The 21,405-nt window shown below is 42.8% G+C and overlaps 1 protein-coding gene and 1 long non-coding RNA gene across 3 annotated transcripts in view; one reads left to right on the forward strand and one right to left on the reverse strand.

Annotated features, from left to right (window-relative positions):
- Positions 1-21,405, reverse strand: part of LOC124064193 (raftlin-like) — a 96,420-nt gene that overhangs the window by 72,783 nt on the left and 2,232 nt on the right. For both annotated transcript variants that reach the window (XM_046398423.1, XM_046398422.1), the window contains exon 2: positions 10,080-10,263. In XM_046398423.1, coding sequence (XP_046254379.1) covers positions 10,080-10,227 — 148 coding nt within the window. In that variant the 5' untranslated portion in view covers positions 10,228-10,263. The remainder of the gene's footprint in view (positions 1-10,079; positions 10,264-21,405) is intronic.
- Positions 11,962-21,183, forward strand: LOC124064194. The gene is made up of 4 exons (XR_006844236.1): positions 11,962-12,167; positions 12,989-13,106; positions 13,244-13,417; positions 20,949-21,183. It is a non-coding gene; the product is annotated as an uncharacterized LOC124064194 (long non-coding RNA).

Genomic DNA, 21,405 nt, shown 5'->3' on the forward strand with positions numbered 1-21,405 from the left:
CAGCGGTTGACAGATCGGCTGCCACCCATAGACCAAAACACTGTGGCTAAACAAAAACAATATATCATACAAACCTAATTCAGATGTGGAGGTGGAGGAACATGGATGGGAGGTTTTAGACAATTGAGAGTCTCATTGGGCTGCACTAAGGGGGGGCCACTGGGAACCAGATACTGAGCGTATGCTAATAGAAACACAGTGCTAATCCATCACCCAGTCACTTCAGAGGTAATTAAGTCAAATTATAGACGTCCCCCGCACCCGCACCTTAATCTCCCTCCAGATGGGGACCCCGCTGAGCAACAGGTGGCGTCTCTTCATACGAACCTGCATCCCACCACTGTTATCTGAATCCTCGGAAACAATGGTGGACCCAAAAAGCCAGACACTCGAGTGAAATATGAGACGCATGTGTAATTGTGACAGAGTGAGTGTACGTGTGCAATATCTATTTCATAATTAACCACCTACTGTGCCTCTTTGACACCTGTCTCTGTCTTTTGTCGACAATTATATCAATAGACTGAAAGGAGATGCACACAAATGGCTGCTTCACATTTTCATAGTTCAGAAAGTTCAAGTCATTACATTTGGTTTTCAGGAGTGAAACAATGGAAAAAAAAACTGCACCTGCAAGTGAGTTGACACCGGCTTGTAAAACATACCATAGACTCATTATTTCTGTTTTTTTTTTTTTTTTTTTTTTTTTTAATTAAGAACAATTCTGGGAATGTAAGGGGACATAATTAGAAGCCGGACAAGATTTGCTCACACACAGCGAATTCCTGTTAACTACGCTGGTCAACATCTCTGTGTGGCAAGAAACAGCTTTCAGGTGCACGTAAAACTAAAACACATATCAGAATCAGAATCAGAATTCCTTTATTTATCCCTGGAGGGAAATTCTTGAAATTGTTTTAAGGGTTTTTTCCATTTAAAAAATACTGCTGTTTTGTTTGGTAAAAATCTGTAAAAGCACCAGCACACTCTAACTCCACTGCAGGTGATGGCGTCAGCACAGTATGTTTACACATACCATCATGCAGTATAAACTCTACTTATCAGGGCACGATCGCCCAATGTCACAGAAAAAATGGAGAATTATACGTCCATGTTGCACCTGGGGAAGGTGATTGCTTTTCCCTCGTCTCTATTCTATAACTGCAAATTTGTCACGCCGACAAATCGCTCTCTGCATCCCACATGAGTGTAAGTGCAATCAAACTGTAACGTGCGCGCAAATTGACCCCAATCAGCATCCTATTTCTGAATGCCACCCCTTGATGTGATGGGTTGAAAACACGAGCAGGTTTGATGCGTCTCCATTTCCGTTTGATGAAGGCTTGGGGCGAATTGTTAGTCCATGCTGCAAGGAATGAAATCACACTAATGGTCTGCAAGGCCACCGTACACACAGCCAGTTGAAGCATGCTGTCTAAAGATGCCTCTCTCAATGAGCACAGCTCCAGGAAAAGATTTTTCAAGATTTTCTCACCCCATTTGTCAAATACCCTTAAATATAACAGCTGTTTTTTTCACTTATTGATGCAGTGAGTTCCTCAGGCCTTACTGGAGAGCTGATTTCTGAGTAAAGAGGATCCAGCAGGGGGTGGTGCAGCAGAAAGAGGTTCACTGTTTCTGCCAATTCATATTAACGAGAGGAAACTTCAAACATGCTTCTGAAAAATGGCCCGGCTTCCAACTCCTAACACATCCAGAGTGGTGGGATGGACTCACATGACTTCAGAAGGTCTGGAAGCCTCAGTTGGAGTTGGTTAATGGGAGTGGGAATAGATTTGGCAGAAGCAGAAAGACAACTACCACTGTCTGTAAAAGGAATGTTAAGATATCTCAAAATCTGTTTCGTGGCTTCTCATCTGCGCAGGAGATCCAACACTCACAGAAAATGGCCAAGTCAAAGCGTTAAAGTTAAAAATCAGATGGTTTAGTGAAAGAGGACGAACATTCTGCCATCTCACATCAGTAGAAGAATCATTTATCGGTTGTTTTTATTATTTAGTGCAGAAAGTCACCCACCATTGTGCATTGTGGTTGCAAGTTTAGGTTCTTCCACAGCACAGAAAAGCAATGACAACACAATTTTTCCAGCAGTGAAATGATTCTTTGATTGTAGTTTTGTCACACCTTTCTGTTAAGCAAGTTGTTGTTGCTGTGTTAAATCTGCTGCTAAGGACACAACATACAAGACAAATACCACACATAAGTCTAATGGAAAAGCTGCTGCTCATGCGCCGAACCTCATCTAAGCAAACCTTTGTTTTGTTGTCAGTGTCCATTATTTTAGAAAACTGAAGACTTTCATTTAGACATTCAGATAAGAGCTGCTGCAAAATGACACCTATTCTAACAAAATGACTGATGGAAGCTATTAAAAATGAAAAGCAAACCGGTTACTATTAATGTTATAACTCATTATTGCTCACAAAGCTGTTGTGTCTTTGAAGACAGGAAATTTTTTCTGCTTTTTGGCGACTGCTGAATTTCAGGTTGTGACATGTTTCCCAAAATGAATTCACAGCAATTTTAAGCAAACATCTAACACCTTTATTGAATATTGTATCCTCTCCTACTTGCGCGCAAATTGATTTGAAAAGGACAGGCTTTACAGGCGGAGCAATTTATAACTTTGAACAGTGAAAAGGCAGCTGAGAATTTCATTATCAGCTGACAAATCACAGTTATTCACAGCGCTTGCATACTTGCTGTTGGGAGAAAACTCATAACTCTTTTTTTTTTTCACTTCAGATGAGAGATCACATGGTTCCTATATGAGCTGAGAAAATAATTTCACAACCCCTGGAGGAATGTCAAGTATGTATTTTCCTGAAGCTAAAATCATTTGTTGTTTACATTTCAGGTGACTTAACAGTGGCAATACGTGCACACATGAATAACATTTTAGATGACTGCTAGCTGACATCTGAGCTCCAACCCAAAAACATCTTTTGCTTTGACAACCCGCTGTAACTGCCCATTTGGCAGGAAATGAGGTCAAGTGAGGTCACTTCCTGCAAATTGTGCTTGTGCGGGCTGACAGGCTTCTTAGAAGAGCATCTAACAATAGCGTGAAAGATCCTCTTTTTCTCTCCACACACATAAATACATTTGTTCCTCTTTGGGAGGTGCTCTCATGGCTGAGCTGAAGGCCGGCGGAGGTGTTTTGTTAAATTTAGATTGTTTGCTCTTCTGCTGTGGAGACCCTGATTGCATTTCAACACAATCAATACTGGCATATTGGATCTGAGTGAGATGGCAATAAGAGCCAATAAAGCTTTGAGGGGGCGTTCGCGCACACTGTCTGTCAGGCGGGCTGGAAAACAGTGGAGGCCACGCAAGAAGAGGCAAAGAGAAGGCAGGTTGGATAAAACACAGCAGCGTGCAAACATTCCTAAACACCAGACCCAGACCGAGAGGTTCAGAGACTAAAAAGACGTGTCATCCAACTACATGTGTGCACAGACACACACACAAGCCATACACGCCACACACAGTCTCCGTGGTTTATATCTTTCTCCCTTCATTTCCTCTCTCTTCAAGATGCTCACACTCACTTACTTATCTAATGACGCACACAGGGTCCCCACCCACATGCAGAACTCGTATCTCGAAAGTAAAACGCCGTGAGCCTCAGGATGTGTGGCTGAAGCACCGTGACGGCTCATGACAAGATTGTTTAGAAATCATCACTGGAATCTCAGAAATCTCGATGGAGTTTAGATTAAAACCCAAGTGCCCCTGAAGATTTACCATTATCCTTCAAATGACTCCAACTTTGTGTTGTTTTTCTCTCAATCCCTGACCCTTTGACCCTCCTTCTTATATTCCTCACACCCCATCTCACATAACAGCTGCAACAAACTCGTCGTGTCGGCCTGAACCACCTGAATCAAATCATGAGGAGAACATTTCTCTGAGCGAGGAAAATTGCATTTGCTGCAACCCCACACAAACATGCCGCATACTGGAAACTGAGTTCAGTCAACTGCAATAACAAAACCTTCAGACACAGGAAATAGTCTGCATAGAATAAGAAGGACTACAAGGAAAGCTAATCTTAAACACACTGCTGAGCGAGAGAGACAGGGAGGGAGGGAGGGAGGGAGGAAGAGGAAGGAACCGAGCAGTTTCCTGTTGCTGAAAACTTTGTCAGCAGTTGCAGCCGTTTGAAGCTCAACGAATGGAACCTGCTGAGCTCTGGCTCTGTCACACGCCTAAAACGCTGCTCTGACATCTTTGTCTCAGCAAACGATGGCTTGGCATTTTGCTGCCTGACTGGCTTGAAACAATACAAGAAGCATCCACTTAATATGCCACTAAGTGCGGATGGAGGCAGAAACAAGAAGCAGAGACACGAGTCGGAATTTGTTCTGTCGATTTGGTGCGTATTTCACGCACATTCTGAAAAGATTACACAATTTACCGGCCATCGCTTTGAATACCTTCATCAGGAGCCCTTAGTGTGCCACGACAGGCCTGTTCCAAGGCTGGTCCAGGTTATTAATTCAGTCTTTTCCAAATACGTAACCACCACTTGCCCATTTCGATTTCTCAGACCATCAGAAACACATTTCCCATTCAACTCACTTCGGCCTGCATCTAATTTACAATCATGTTTTGATTCGAGCCGTGCAGACACACCCTGGGTAGCAGGAATATAATGGAAATATAATGTAAAAACCAGATGACCGTGAATTCAGTCCTCAATGTCATTCTCCCCTTCAATAACTGCGATTCAATTCCAGCTCTCAAGCTGAGGAGCCAGGGGATAAATCCCAGCTCCCCCGCCATCCAAGGACTAATCTCCCCTCGGAAAGCCACTCTGCACGCCGCGGCGTTCCTGCTGACCTCTCCTGTAGCTCGGTCTTATATCTGACTGGAGTTACGGGAAGGAAGGCTGCTCCAGCGTGTCACTCACCTGCTGCCACTGCTACAGCTCGTATTAACAAGGGGACTCGGGGCTCTGGGGGATTTTGCATATAAATGACGAGTCTAGCTCCTGAGATGAAATCAAACGTTGTGTGTCTGGGCCACAGAGTGTGTGTGTGTGTGTGTGTGTGTGTGTGTGTGTGAGTGAGTGTGCGCAGGCTTCACATGCTGGCTCACTGGCTTTGATGTCAAGGGCAACATCTTTATATTTCCCGTATTCCCAACCTGCCTGCCGAGGAGATGCAAAGTGCTGAGAGTGTTTTCAGTTTTTCATTTCTCTTGACATTTTTAACATTTCAAAATCACATTTTGAGGAAATAAGATCCATGCCACACATGCCTGATCGTGTTGTGCTTGTGTTTTACGATGAAATGGCTTCTTTCCACGCCATCTTTCCACGCTTTCTCAGCTCCCCGTAGGGTCATGATCTCAATATCAAATGAACTCTCCATTTTGTTTTTCTGCAGCTCTTTCAGAGATGACTGAATGGTAGCAGAGTGACCATGAAGCTGAATGCATGTTCTAAAATAGTACAGCAACATGAGGCATCAACTCATTGGTGGGCTGACACTGATATTTAGCGCAGAGGAGGTGTATTACCTACAGCTTTCCACCGATTTACTCTTCCTTTCATCACTGTTTCTGCAGTGAAAGGTGGTATTTCTGAACATTTGGTGGCGGGTTAGTAGCCTGCAGGGCCATTATGGTGGCAGCTGCAAAAAGCTATGATCTAACACCGGCAAGAAATTATTACAAACATTATTCACAGGGAAGGGAAAATCACGAGAAAAGAGAGGTGAAAGGGAAGCAAAAAGAAAGCCTTAATTGTGTGCCCAGTCAAAAATGCTGATGTTTCTGCTGCTCGTGGTACAATCATTACATTACAGAAAGACTTTCTCTTATTATGCAAAATTGCAATGCATGCTTCTGTTTTGCCTGACAGTGCAGTTGATTCTGATGCTGCTTGCTGACTTACAGGACCCAGCAAAAATGGATCCACTTTGCGTGTGTCACAAAACACAAAGTAATTCTTCATGTAATCGTGATTCTTGTTCTTCTAACGTGATAAAAAAGGATGTTACTGTCTCAGTTTCATGAATTGCGATATGAAGATTCCTCTTCCCTCATCTGGCCTGCAAGACACAACAAGAGTAAAGTGGACAAGAATAAGACAACAACAGGATCTGAATTTAGATTTGATTTAAAAATGTGCTTCTTCTGCAATCAAATTTCCTACAGAATACAAGCGGCATGATGATGAGGCTAACGGCACATTCAATGCCCCTTAATTTTCCAACATTCTCTTTTCTCGTTTGCTTTAAAAACTGGATGAGCATTCAGTTGAGCAATAGTGATTTTTACTGCCTGTGATCTGCAGATGTTACTTCTTTTTTTCACAAGTTAACTTAAAGGTGCTTCTTGGAGATTTTGACCACCGGTGGTGCTGTGGTGCAAAAGTCCTATGTGTCTTGTGCACAGGCACCCGTTCCCCCAATCGACAGGAAATGCGTTAAGAAAACTAGCCAGCAAAAAGCAGGGAAGGAGTTAGTAAGCATAAACGTAAATAGTTCTCGTTCAACATTTTCTAAAAAGTCGGCTTTGCAAAAGTTTATGAGAAAGGAAATGCATTCAACATGTTAGCTTTGAATCGAGGACACTCACAGTGTGATTTTTAGAACAAAACTCCACAGCTTTAATCAATGAGTTTGTCTTCAAGTAACACAAGTTATTGTTTTGGATTGCATAATTACCCGAACATGAGGCATCTGCATTAGATCGGCTTCAGCCGTGAGCCAGTTGTCGTGTACAAAAGGACTGCTGATTTTTGTTGCAGCTCTCACCGTAAGTATCTGTATTTATGTGCACGGCCTACAGCTCTACCGGAGACTGCTTTCATATTCATAATCTTTGACTGTGTTTTAAATATTTTACAGGTTTCCTGTAGAAAAGGCCAGACACATGAATCATTACCTACACTTACATACCTGGTCCAACGTAATTACAGCCATGAGTAACACGCCAACCCGTCAGCCCGAAAATCTGCTGATACGGTGAAATGATTCAGCCACCGCGACTGCACTTACAGATTCTGATTTCTCAAACTTAGTGTGCTCTTATGGGAAATGGGCAGACACACACACGCACACACACGCACACTTATTTTAGGAGATCAACAACAGAGGAACATAGACAGAGGCGTACTGACAGTGACAGAGAGACAGAGCAAGAGGAAAGTGATTACAGTAAGTACCAACCCCCACCATTATAGACAATACTTGAAGATAATAGTGTGGCCACAAGCCAAAGATACACACACACACACACACACACACACAGTTCAACAGAAGGGAGTCACCGACCGACCTCCAGCATCCCCTCCTGGCCCCGCCCTCTTACATGGGCCTGTATGAGGGTAGAAAAGCCCGCCTGGCTCCCAGACGCCCACGATCCTCAGCTCCCTCATCCATCCAGTCAAGTCAGCCAGACAAACTAATGGAGACTAATCAACTGTCAGGGCGAACACGGCGCACACTACATCTCCCGGCTTCCCGTACGAACCCCCCAACACCACCACCACCATTCCACCCGCCCACCGCCGCCACCAGACTCCCCTCCCACCGTCATTCCAGCTATAACTGTCATGAGCAGAAACAACAGAGTGATGGCTATATATAGCATCCTGACTCCTCCCTGGCCGAGAACACACACGTACACAAACACACACACAGAATCTTCCCGGGGCACATTCATTTACCCTAACCCGAACGACCTCCATTATATATTTAACCTTAATCTAATCCTAATTCTACACCTAATCTCAAACTTACCTTGACCCCAGCGCTGCTGTCTCTCTACCAATCAGCTAGCAGCTGCTCTAAAAGTCTGTGCGAGTTGCCAGATGACATTACACTTTGTGAATCAATATATTTGACAGCTTCCTGCTAGCGGCAGAAGGACAGACCCCAGTGTGCTTACAGGCAGCCTAATAATCTGATTATAATCAGCACAATAATTTTGATTATTGCAGCTGTCATTTAAACAACTTAACCGAGTCTTCTTACTAATAGTCTAATAATGGAGCTGCATTACTCTTTTAAGTAACTGTGGGTATTGATTTGCTTTAGCCTTTAGACTCTTTCTTGGTTCGGCTTTGGCATGCAAGCTGCAAATGGCTTCTTCTGTTAAAACTAACAGCCTCAGGAACATTGGTGGTGTAAAGGTGCTCTGAGAATTCATTAGCGATATGCACTTAATCTGGGTATTCAGGGTAAACAACCTATTTATATGCATGTAAACATACTGACTGTGTCTCATCAGACGAGCAGAACAGGTTACATATGTTTACAAGGATCAGAATGCAACAGTGCCAGTTTGCTCCAAATGCTTTGGGAGCACATAAATATTGTTTCCGATTGTCACAAAAATGCTGAGATTTGTTGTGATTTTTTTTCTTCACCTACAACAAATGATTTTTTGGCCACTTGGGGCAACAGAAACAAGCTGTGAACAAGGCATTGACATATTTGCCTTTCAAGTGGATACGGTGAACGTGTTAGCAAACAGTTCACATCCAGCTGTGTTTCTGGACACCCGGTCAAATCCAATATTCACACTCTTTCAGCTCTGCCTTTGGTCTCTACCAACTCCTGAGGGAAAGGTTGTACTCTTTCCATGCTAAACGGTGTCTGTCTGCTGTTTGGTGCTGAGCAGGTAGTGTAAAGGGGGTTTTTGGAGCATCATCACTGAAAACAGCTGCGTACCGCAGGCGACATCAGCACTACGAGATGAGCACGGGTGAAGCAAAGAGAAAATCTGCAGGGCCGAACAGCTAAACACGATGAGCTGAGACTCACCAAAAGCTCCGTAATGCAGAATCAGGCGAAAATTCTCGGTATGTTCATCACTTAGAGCGACCCCTCTCACATTCTCACATTATTTTGACATGTAATTTGGTACATTGTTATTATGAATACACTGATTCTAGCTACTTTAAATTGCCTGTTCATCAACTGAATTGAACCTAAACGCAAACATACATTAATACGTCTCCGTACACATCAACACCCACACAAAGAATCCCCCCATGCAGTTAATTTAGGTCTCGGCATCTCAGGAAGCAACACCCACCGCCCATCTCATAAACACCTCAGACAGAGGAGAGGAAGGGGTGTGTGTGTGTGTGTGTGTGTGTGTGTGTGTGCACGCGCATGAGTGGAGGGATGCTATCTCTGAAAAGGAAACTGATTCATTTCCATATTTTCATTCCCAGCACAGGGAGCCTCAGACTCTGTTAGACTCTCAGCAACACCTTCATACTTAACTTGTTTACATGTTTACAGCTCACCAGGCTGGTCAGGCCAGCATCTCACCAGCTGAAACATAATGAAACCAGCTAAAATCTTGTGAGGATCAAAAATGTGATTCTTCAGCCAACGGGCCACTTTTTACTTTGTCTGCATCTCCTGTTAGTGAGTTGAACTTGGTGCCATACATAATTGATGGCCACCAGCAGGATGTTTGGCGTAGATTGGGCTGGAAAATTCTATATCATTAGCACAACGTGAAAGCATGACTGACTAATTGTCAGAAAAGAAATTACAACGGTGGCTGCTATACAGGGAGCAGGCGCTAATTAACACTCCATCATTACCAGAAAATCCTGATGAAAATTACAGCCAGTGTGCTGTTATTCCATGTACATGAGTGATCTGCATCTGAATCCTCAGTGTTTTTCTGCTGAGGATGTGCAGGTATAATGGTGTTTTCAGAAGAGGGGGAAGACAGATTAATCACACCGAAGGTAGCATTATTCAGTAAAATACTACACACAGCACTGAGTTGCAAATCGTCGGCCAGATCAGCCCCTTGCAAAACCTGTGAGACATATTGCCATCTTATCATGCAGAGGTATGATGCAGCAAAACGCCAAAGGCCTTCAGCGATTCATATAATTTCAACTGTGCACTTGGAAGGGATAATAATTTAGATTTTTAAGACCATGCAGCACAAAATGACTATAACATATCCACAGTATCCAAGTATGTTTCCTGCAGGCTGTTAATAAAAAACAATAAAACTCTCAGATTACTGAATACCACCTTTAAGCAGATTAATAGAAATTTGTGTCTCACCATCTTTGCCGATGAGGAAGTCCAGGTAGCGGTAGGTGTAAGCCACTCCCATCTTGGTCTCCACCTGTGGCCTCTTCAAAGTGGAGTAAATCTTCCCGGGACTGCTCTCCTCCGACGCCGGCTTCATCTTACGCAGCCCACAGCCCATGGCTCCACGGCGTGTCTGTCTCTCAGTGCACGGACCCTGCGAACCAGACGAGCCAGACAAACCACACTGAGACAGAGTTTGACTGCCACTCGTGTGTCTCTACGTTCAGCCGGCGAGTACATGAGTGAGTGACTGAAGTGTGTGTGTGAGGAGCGTAAATAAAGAGAGAAAGTACAATAATGTTTCTGCATGGTTTGCAGAATGATTAGCTGTGACCAACACTTTGGTATTGGGTAAGTGATTATGTTTAAAGTAATTTATACAAAACTGTATTCAAGTACAAGTATGATGTGAAGTATCAAAAGGAAAAGTCGTCACTAAATAGCAAGGCCCCCTGACTGTTAATTATTATGGATATTCATGAATTCTTATTGATGATTAATTCAACGTTTAATCTGTTACACTGCATCATATTTTAAAAGTTGATCATACGTCTTCCACGTAAAATCTTCATCATCAAAGTGACTAGGAACTACAGGAACTATACAGAAATGTTGGGATGGCGTGTAAAAATGTGATAAACTGCTTTTCCTTTCTGCTTTTTGACACATACTCCACTGAAAACAGCACATATTTTATACTTCACCACATCAACTCAGTTGATTTCTTTAAAAATATGCTCAGTCTGAGTTTCAAGGCAGCAACACGTTTCAACCAAATTGGGACAGGAGGAAGAAAAGACTGGAAAAGTTGTGGACTGCTCAAAACACACACACACATTCCACAGGTAAACAGGAACAGGTGAGAGTATCGTGATTGACTACGAAAAAGACATCCTCGAAAGCCTCAGCAGTTCACAAGCGAACGTGGAGGAATCGTGTTTCACAAAGAAACACACGACTGTGTAAAAGATGTTACTGCGGCTCGGGAACGCTTCATGACATCGTTGTCAGTAAACAGTTTGTTTATAAGTGACTGCATTCTGTTTTTGTTTATGTTTTACAGAATGTATCAGCCTTTTTTGAACTGGGGTTGGTAAGTAAAAAGTGTAGAACAAGTATAACAACAACATAGAATAATAATATTGCACAACTTCACACTTACGCTTCACTGCATCGCAGAAGCACATATTGTCATTTTTACTTTTCACTACTAGTATTAGTTTGAGTCTTTGTCTTTAGTTATTAGTTACACTTTTTCAGCTTTTCATTCCCTTCCTTTCCAGTGAAAACCGTGTGTCTCTAAATGTGTTGATTTTGAATGTTTGTGATAAACACAAGGATGAAGTGTTCCTTTATGGGTCGAGGAAATTCTCCCACTTCTTCAGCAAAATAAACAAATTAAAAACCCTGTGGGATCAGCTGTAAAACGCATCATCACCACACTGAAAACAGGCTGTTTTTCTGAACTCTGAATGAAAAAATAAATTAAATGGTTTTATTTATCCAGTGATTTGTACTATAAAGTTATTTTCCATTTATCTTCACCAGTTTTAATTCTATTTTTTATTAAAAATCGCTGAATTGTCACATTTACCGTTCAAATACTGAGAAGAGACGTGCGGGGAGCCTCACCAAGGATTGCGCAATGACTCGGCTAACTGTGCTGGCATGCTAGGCAGTGAGACCGTATTACCGTATTGCTGTCTCTCTGTACGTCGCTATTAAAATGTTCAAACACTTTTGCTATATGAACTAAATTTCCATAGTTTAGCTGATGTATATAATGTACAGTGTTTTTTGTCAACAACTGTATGTGTGTAGCGTGTTTCTTGTACTGAGCAATCATAAAACGGCCGTGAAAAGGCACGCAGTTCTCCTGCCTCTTGGTAGGGGGCACTCGTGAGCTCAGGGATTCTTCTTACGACTCCTCGACTGCAGAATAAGTGACAGCAAGCTACAATCTAGAGTTAGCAAGTCAAGTGCAGCCAAAATGTACTTTCAAAATGGAGGATTACATGTACAGAAGGAGCGGCACATGGACTTCATTTATAAGTAAAGGTAAGGCAATAATAACGTTTTTTTAATCAAATGTGCTTTTTTGTGTGCTACAGTTTGTATGTGTAAAGAATGCTGATATGAGATTTTAAACATAACCCGGTAAATGCTGCCAAACAAATGGTGAACAAGCTGCTCTGTAGGGTTTACATGTTTGTAAATGTGATTGTGATGAAGTCAGTGCCTCACCAGCCACGAACCTCACCGCACGTCACCGGATACGTGGTTCTCACAGGACGGCGATGCTACAAATGAAAGAGTTTGGTCTAGACCTGCTCTAATTTCAAAGTGTCATGACACAACTTTCATTGTGCTTTGGCGCTACATAAATAAATTGAACTGAACTGAATTGAATATGATGATCTGATACAATATAATTCATTGCTGTAGTTTAAATTACCCAATAGTGTATAAGTAGTTAAAACACATTATTATTATAGCAGGAAAATAAAAAAGAAAACAAAAACATCACATGTAACAGTAAAACACTGACAGAGAGCATTTTACTGCACAATGAGTACTTTTACTGTGATGCTCCACACATTTCCTGATTTCAGCAGACAGAGAACATACTTATTTACTGTGCTTTACCCCACTTGCTATGGCTGATCAAGGGCCAGATTAACCTCTCTGTGACATACTGTAACACACATACACACACACGTGAAAGCAAACATTCACGCACTCAGACATCCGTGATTCCTCTGGGATTTCAGAAGGAAAACCAAAAACGAAGAACATGCTGGATAAGCGTCTGTAAATAAATAAATAAACACGATTAAATGAGCTTGATTTTTCACGGGTTCCCTCTCCCTCGTTCCCAGGGAGACCAAATTAACAGAGACAAGCGTGGAGGAAGAGGAGGCCTTAAAGAGCTGCCTCACCCCAAATGGTTTGTGACAGCATCACTGCCTCTCTTCCAGCGGCTGCGTCTGGGAGCAGGTGACATCCCATTGTGTGCCACTGATTAAACTTAAGGACGGATGGATGGATGGATGGGTGGCGGTGGTGGTGCCCTCCCCTCCCTTTCCACATGGCTGATGAGGAACCCTCTCTATTATGTTCCTTTCTAATTACAGAACGTCGCAGGGCATTGGCCGGAGACTATGAATCTGAGCCGGCCGTCGCTTCAGAGACGACAGGACAGGAAGTGAAGAGGGGCGGGTGTTTGGACCGCAGGAAGGAAAGGGAGCAAAATAGGAAACGAGCAGACGGAGGCTCCGTTAATGAGGTGAACGGCAAGAATGGAAAAGGTGAGAATCAATCAAGGGAGAAAGAGGAAATGGGGGTGGCCGGGTTGGAGATTGTTCATCAGAAAAGGGGTACAGAGGTGGGGGGGTGGGGGGTAATGCATGGCAAGCAGAGTCTGGAGAGAAAAAGAGCATGCAATTAGACTCCGCTGAATAGAAAAAGGGTGATCAACACACGTGAGGGAGAAGGGAGGGAGGAGGAATGAGAGATGAGGCAGGAGATTCATTATGGTTGCCATGAAAGGCAGTGTTTCCAGTGGCACTTACATGAAAGACTTTGTGGGGCTTTATGAATCTCAATGTCCATCACAATCAGATCTCTGCAAGCCTCAGAACGGCTCCCTGCAATGGACCACGGGCTGATGACTTGTGATTAATGCCAGAACCCGGCGGGTCCGGCCTGCTGCTAGCCTCTCGGTTTGTGTGTTTAAAACTTCAGAAGCCTTCTAAATGGTTTGCTGGCGTCTGAGATGCACTGAGCAACTCAGTCTTTGCCTCTCAGCATGTGCTGAGCAGGAATGATGTCTTGCTTCTGTTTTCAAGAACAAAAAAAGCAAAACACAATCTGTAATAGCTGGCACAGTCAAAGTCCCATAAAGTGCTTCAGTCCCCCCCCCTTAAATTGTCACTCAGGACTGTGCTGCAGTTCACCACACAGCATCACAAATGGCTCTGCCATCAAAGAAAACAGGGAAGACAAAAAAAAAAGCTTGAATTTTTCCAAGTCTTGGATTTCACTGTTGCCTACAGTTACTTGTAAATAGCTTTTCATCATTTCTCCCCCTACCCTGGAGAGAGTAGGAACAACAAGAGGGAAGGCGAGGCTCTGTCATGTAGTCTACAAGAGATGGAGAAGAGGTATACAGAACAATAGGACGGGGGGCTTTTGAAGGAGGGGTGTGGAAGGAAAACAAAGTGGAAGAGAGAAAAAAATGGAGGGGCTTGTATTTGCATAGCTCCTTGAGACCAGAGAGGAGGCGATGTGAGGCGAAGGCGAACAGGAGTATTTTTAGAGCTGAACTGACAGAGGAAATGTGAGATGTTTATGATTTTTTTGAGTCACTGTTTTTGCCTCAAACCTCTCCTCTGAGGCGGGAGCTCCCGGCATTCGCAGCCCCCACATGCCCCGCCTCGACTCCTCTACACCCTCGTTTTTTTCTGAGATTGACAGGCTGGGACTCAGGCAAGCTTCACAGGCTAGACAGACGCTGGGTCGCTACATAAAAACAGGAAGAGGGCCATTGATTTCCCCTTTTGCTGAATTAGCAACGATCCTTTCGCCATTTTGTTCTATCTTTTGTCTCTTGCTAATAGCATTTTGAGGCTTTATTTGATAAGAGGTTTTATTCGATGAGATTCCCTCCTTATAAGCCGAGATTGACGTTTGGCCCTAACAACCAAAACATCCCACAGCACTTTGTATTGTGCTGTTTATCTTTCACTGTCATGTTTTTTATCTGTCAATCACCAATGGTTTGTCAGTCCAAGGTTTGCTCTGTTTTCTGTGCTCGCAGGTCACTGGGGTCTTTGCCTGTTGTTTCTATGGGGATTTGGCACATTATTAAAGCTGAAATCATTGACTTTTGGAGCAGAAGAACCTAACTGCATGATGATAAATCGCAAAGCAGTGCAAAGCATACTATGACCTTTTAGAGTTGTTATTGCAAATATATTGTTAATGTACACATTCAGAAGAAAGGGAGCAACATCAACATCATTTAGAGCAGTTTTTCTGGATGCCTAACAAACTCAAATTCAATATTCACTCTCCTTTTAGTTCTGCTTTGGTCTCCACCAACTCCAGAGGAAAATATCTGCCTCTTTAGATGCTAAATGATCTGCCAGGCTAGGTTCACTACGTAGATGTGGAGTTTGTTTTATGCCATGCAGGTAGCATACAGAAGGTTTGTCAGAGCTTTCTCACTGAGCACAGAAGAAAAATATCTGGGTTCAGCTACTAAAGCCAGACACTAATCTTTTCTGCCCCCCTTTTGCTGCTCAGTAGGCTGTGTACAGTTGGTTTAGCAAGTTTTTTAAGGTCAGAAAACCAAGACAACAAGCTAAAATAGGCTAATAAGCCTTGTAAATCTCCAAAATTGGGTGATAATTATTTGTAGGTTTGCCACTACAAGCGCCAGCCTTCACATTATGTGGTCATTTAATCTATTGCTCAAGCAAAAATACGGAGCAGCGGAGCTTTGAATTGAGCAGCCGTTCTAATGAGGAATTTGAACTTTAAAGTTCTGCCTTTCACATCAGTGTAGAAGAAGATACAAAACCCCACCTACACTTACAGACATCACAGCCACGAGAAGCAACTGCACTGAATGATTTTCCTTTTTCCAGCTGTCTGACTGAGATGTTCCCCATATTACAAGACCATGTTACAAGGCTTTGATAGCAACGTTACTGAGATCAAACCCAGCAGCATGGGAAGCTTCAGAGTGGATTAATGGAGGAAGACATTAATTAGGACACTGTGTTCTTGTGTTCTTCTCCATGTAGTCTCCCTTTAAAGCCTGCTCTCTCCCGCTTTTCTCTCTCACGCTTTATCAACCTCTTTGCCTTTTTTTCTGACTTTTGATCTTTTTAATCTGACAAGTAAAGTGAAGAGCTGGGCTGCGTTTGGTGCTGGATACTGCTGCTCCAGTATCACCCGTAGGTCATTGTGAGGAGTAGACTAAAGGATTCTTCAAGGCGGAGCGGTTAGAGAAGAAGGAACTAGACTGACCTCACAGGAAAAACCACGGGGGAAACCTGAGGAAAATGGAGGTATTGGTCATTTTTTAAAATGGCATTCAAGAGGCCAGAGTGGGTGTCATGGGTCTATTGACCGCACGTGTTCCAGCAACAAGAATTTTTGTCTCTTAACTTCCTGTCTGCAACAGAAAGGGAGTGTGTAACGCTGATTGACACCTGCTGCTTGTGTTTTTGTCTCTGTGCTTTATTATGTGTTTATGTGTTTAAATATCAGAAGCTATCTGAGTGGCTGTTTAAAATGTGTTTATTTAAAACACACACACACAAACAACAGTTTTCCATGACATGACCTTATACTTACACCAATTATGCCAAATTATATTATCCAGGAACCATGTATTATATTAGTAGGGGTAAAAGAGTAGTTCAACAGTGCAAAAATCATCATTTGGCAATCCTTTGTGAAGAATGTCTATTATATTAATAATTCAATAAGAGGCATCATTATACTAATAAGTTGGCATCAGAAGCTGCTGCAACACACAGAAAGCTGGATGAGCTGGTTGCAAGTTAGTTAATGCTGAGAGTAACTTGTGGCTGCCTGAATCAGTCAGGACCCTCGACTTCTGACTTACATTTGCTATGGCAACCAGAAGCTTGGAGAGAACAACAGCAGTGGAACAAAGAAAAAAATGGGCAGGTCACGTAAGATCAATGCGAAACATTGCTCTTTTTAGCTCCGGCCCATTTTGCGCGCTCTCTGGCTTTTCACAAACTGATCTGAGAGCTTCAGGTCACGTGAACCGGCAGGCGACTCACTGATTGAACAGTTTTGGTGACTGACATCCTGTTTCCTCAGCCCTGTGGACCCACGTGAGGTTGTCAAATTTCAGACAGTGACAGTAAACTTTTCTGCACTTTACTGAACCTTGTGTGTTTGTTTATGTGCTCTGATGGGCTCGTGGAGAAATATTTAATCGTGAACACTATAACAAACAGAAATGAGAAGACACAGAGGCAGAGGCTAGGATTAGAGAAGGACAGTTACTGTGGGGTCACTACTTTTCACCCACTTTTTCCGGGGGAAATGGCTAAATTATGCAAGGATGCCAATGTGTCCAATAGCCTTACATCTGGTCATAATATCCTTCACTGACCCCCTGAGCTTCAGCCTCACTCTGCCTCTTTGGGTGCCAGCGTCAGCTGAAAATGTTGACACACACCATTTGGAAATCCCCCACACCTTCCTTTCTTCCTCCCTTCTGTCCTTACTGCCTAGAATCTTCATCTAAGTGGGACAGAGAGGATGGAAAAAAAGAGGGACTCGAGAGAGAGAGAGAAACAATGGACTCTGAGGAAGGATGTTAACACTATAACCTTTAGTGATTAAACAGTCCTTTTAAGAGAGGGGCCCACAGTGTGTAGCTTTGAACTGTACACGTCGTTTACAGGAACCTTGTTTCCAAACTGATTTAAAAACCCGGGGACCTGGTTTGAATACAGCGCTGTCTGTCTGTAGGCTTCAAAGGCCGGTTGGTCACATGTGGTCAAAAGCAGCCGGTAGCTCAGGTAGCTGTTGACCTACTCTACACCTGTTTACGCTTAATATGAATATCCAACAAAAAAAGTCAACCTCGCGGCCGTGCAGCAAACCAACTAGGTATTTAGCAAAATTCTGGTATATTTTGATAAAAATATGACTATTTTGGCCATACAAGAAGTGCGTCTATAGACACTTTTGCATTTATTTCACCGTGAAAATCTGTGAACTGTAGCAAGTCTGAGCCATCTATGACTGTCTATCTCACAAAACAGAAAAAACACTGCAAACTTTGCAGAACCAGCATGGGACCACCAGTGGGCTGAACTCTGAGGTTAACAGAGACACCCTTAAAGTCAGAATTCACATTTGATGTGAACAAATATGTTCTGCCTGATACCTACAGTACAGCCATTGTTTGCAAAAAAAAAAACAAAAAAAAAAACATCACTTCCTCTGCTGCACCACAATTTCATGCTAGTGTTATCCCGTGTGCCACAAATCAGGCTACTCAGTTCAGAGGAAATACTTCACATCCTCTTGGACAAATTGGTAAAAACTTGAAATTTACTGTAAAAAAGGTCACAACGGCCACAAGTCTTGGCGCACTGTAAGTTAGTGGGTGAAACCTCCGAAATAGAAGAGCTTAAACACAGACATCTACTCGTCCACACCCTTACGCACCCCCCGCCAGGAGACCATGGGTGTCGAAGGTGGAATTGCTTTTTCAACTCACTGAATTTGTTATATTTGCTTTGAATGCCCAAGGACGACACATAATGGCAAGCAGGCCGGATGAAAAAAGATGGAAGATGAGGGTTGATGAGTAATGTGGAGAGAACAGGCGAGTAAACAATAGTGTCTGACTGGGATTCTCTGTTTCAAGGCTCTTTCCATGGCCTCGGCTAACCTCGTCTCCATGCAGTCTCAAGACCCGGATACAGTCTGTCCACACACACACACACACACACACACAGATGTACAGACGCACACACATCGAGGGAGCTATTGCCATGGGAACCAAACCCTCTATGACTATCTCCTGTTCAGGAGAATAATAGGCACCAATCTTTTTCAACCTCTCTCTTTCATTGTCAGATTCTCTCTTTCTTCTCTCTTTCTGGTTGCTATAAGCTCTCACCCCTCTTCATCCCTATAGGACTCCCTCCCCTTCCAATGCCTCTTTTCTCTCCTCCATGTGCAGGAGCGAACACTCTTGTCCTCCTGTTCCCCTCCTCTCCTCTCTGCATGTCGCTGACAGTCATGAGTTTGATTTTGTTATACACACATCTATCCACGCTGGGATTCGTACAGTTCCCACAAAACATTATCTCAACCCGACCCGCACGAAGTCTGCGTTGGTTGTTTTCTAGAGATATGACGAAAGAGGGTTTGTTTGTCATTTTGAGAAAGCAGAAGAGGTTAAAAACAGAAGAGCCTTTGGTTGCCCTCTCTGCTATTTTTCTCTAAAACACAGAGGGGTTTGAAGAGATTTCCCGTGAGTGACTCATTGCTTTCTGTGAACTTGCTCCAGGCAGGTCATTTTTTATTAAAGCCAGCCGAAGCCAAGTTCTTAGGTTTTCAGACACCCTATCGACATGTCCATGTTGAACATTACCCAATCAATACTGCTGCAATTTTCTTGACCACCCATTACAACAGGAGTCAATTTGCCTTATAGAAATATCAAGGGGGATTCTTTTTTTCCTCTTTGGTTCGAGGCAAAGCTACTACACAACTGGCTGAATATTGGCTCTTTTGTTTTCTGTCTCGCCTGGAGGACTCATCCTAATGTGGCGTCTCAGGTCTTGGGCAATACCAGAGGCTTGAATAACTCAGTATCTTCAGAGGCACGATCACCGTCACCTCGTAGGGGAGCGAGGGAAAATAATCTTTGCCCGAGATCTTGTAACTGAACATTTCAGAGGGAAGAGATGTGAGACTTCCAGCGGAGACTGCAGTCAGGATGACACCCTGACATGAGAACTGCAAAACTCACACTGTTTACCGCACAGGGCGCGTATTACTGCCAATACGGATGCCAAATCAGATTTCTGTTTGACAAGCCACAAAAATCCCTGGAATTAAACTCCGACTATCTCTAAAATACAGACAACTCTGTCAACCAAATAGGTGCAACATGTTATGGTGTAATTATCTAATGTTTGTATTCTCTTTGATTTTGTAAGAGGAGAAATAATCGTCCACAGTTTCCCTCAAGTGTCAAACAAGTGCCGCATGAAATCAGAGGATGAACATTTCTCCGAGTCGAGAGTCTGCTGGTATTTTGCTGTGTCTGTCTGTGGATGTTTGTCTATACATACTGAGTGGAGAGGAGTACACATTATGGTTTACTCAAGCCACCGCCTGCCAATTACCTTAATCAAATTTCACACCACACAGGGGGATTCACTGTGCCCGGATCAGATAGCAAACATAAGTTCATTAAAATACATGTTTGCTAAAAGACTGGAACAAAAGAAAAGCAACACAGACTGATGGTGATGATGTAAGGATTAAGAAATCAAATGAGCAACATCTGGAAAACACAGAGACACAGCACTGCCGCTGTGTGTTGTAACACACTGATTTACGTGTTTATGTGTTGTATATACATACAGGAGGTTTTTTTTTAAAGGGTCAGTTCACCCAAATTGCAATCATGTTCTTGCTAAGCTTGAGTAGTTCTGTGAAATGCAGCCAGTTTTATGTGCTCCAGGTTTGAGATGCTAACATGTCATAAATCAGCAATAAAGGTCAACAGATCCAACTTTCCAAAAAGCCATCAATTCTGTGGAACAAATCTTAATAAAGCCATTAATAAAGAGTCGTTAGTTTTCACTTTCTGAGCTGTCACCAAGGGTTAGTAAGTCATTTGCAATTCTAAACGTTAATAAATCATCGATAAAAGGTTCTTGCAACAATCCATCAAGTTGTATGTTATGGGATCCAGATTAAAGGCTACAGGGCCAGATATTTCATGTCTATTTTAATACTTTGTCATAAGAAAGAGTTAGTGTAATCATTCCTCCTGTTCATAATGACCGTGCGAAGTGATTCCTTCTTTGCACGATGAAAGCTCAGCTCTTTTTAGGCTGTAGTAACCAAATGAAGTGGTTATCTTTCAAAGTTGCAGTCTTTCTAATTAAAAAAAACAAACATTACGGTTCCTCCACTGCAGCTCAGCACAGAAGCAACACAAAGACTGAATTTCATACTGAAAAGACTGTAACTTTGAAAGACAGCCACTTGTTTCAGTTAACTCAAATTGCTGAGGCCTCATCTTATCTTCAGGTGGACTTTGGAGTGCAGCCTGTGGATTTTGTCTGCCATCACCCACATTACAACAGGAGGAATCGTTTCCTTGCCAGAACAGACAGGAGGAATAATCGTACGTGAGCACATGTGAGTATTGCGTTACTGTAAGACAAATTTGAAAAACCTGAACCTATTGCTTATAACCTTTTCAATAATAAGCATTTTGTCATGATGGAAGGACAGCTAATTACATGCAAGAGGATAAACACCAGCCAGAGTGATTTTCACAACCTGGCAACCTGTTAATGGCTTCTAATCTCATCTATACAGTACAACTATTAATAAAGCCATTAGTTACAACAAACTGGTTATCATGTCAGAAAGTGGTAAATATTTTTCATGCTGTGAATATCACTTAAATGTCATCTTCAGTGTACTGGGACATCTCAAACCTGGGCAAGTAAAAGCAAACCTCTGGGTCTACATGGTTACA

This window comes from Scatophagus argus, chromosome 9, assembly GCF_020382885.2.
Source record: "Scatophagus argus isolate fScaArg1 chromosome 9, fScaArg1.pri, whole genome shotgun sequence".
NCBI lineage: Eukaryota > Metazoa > Chordata > Actinopteri > Scatophagidae > Scatophagus > Scatophagus argus.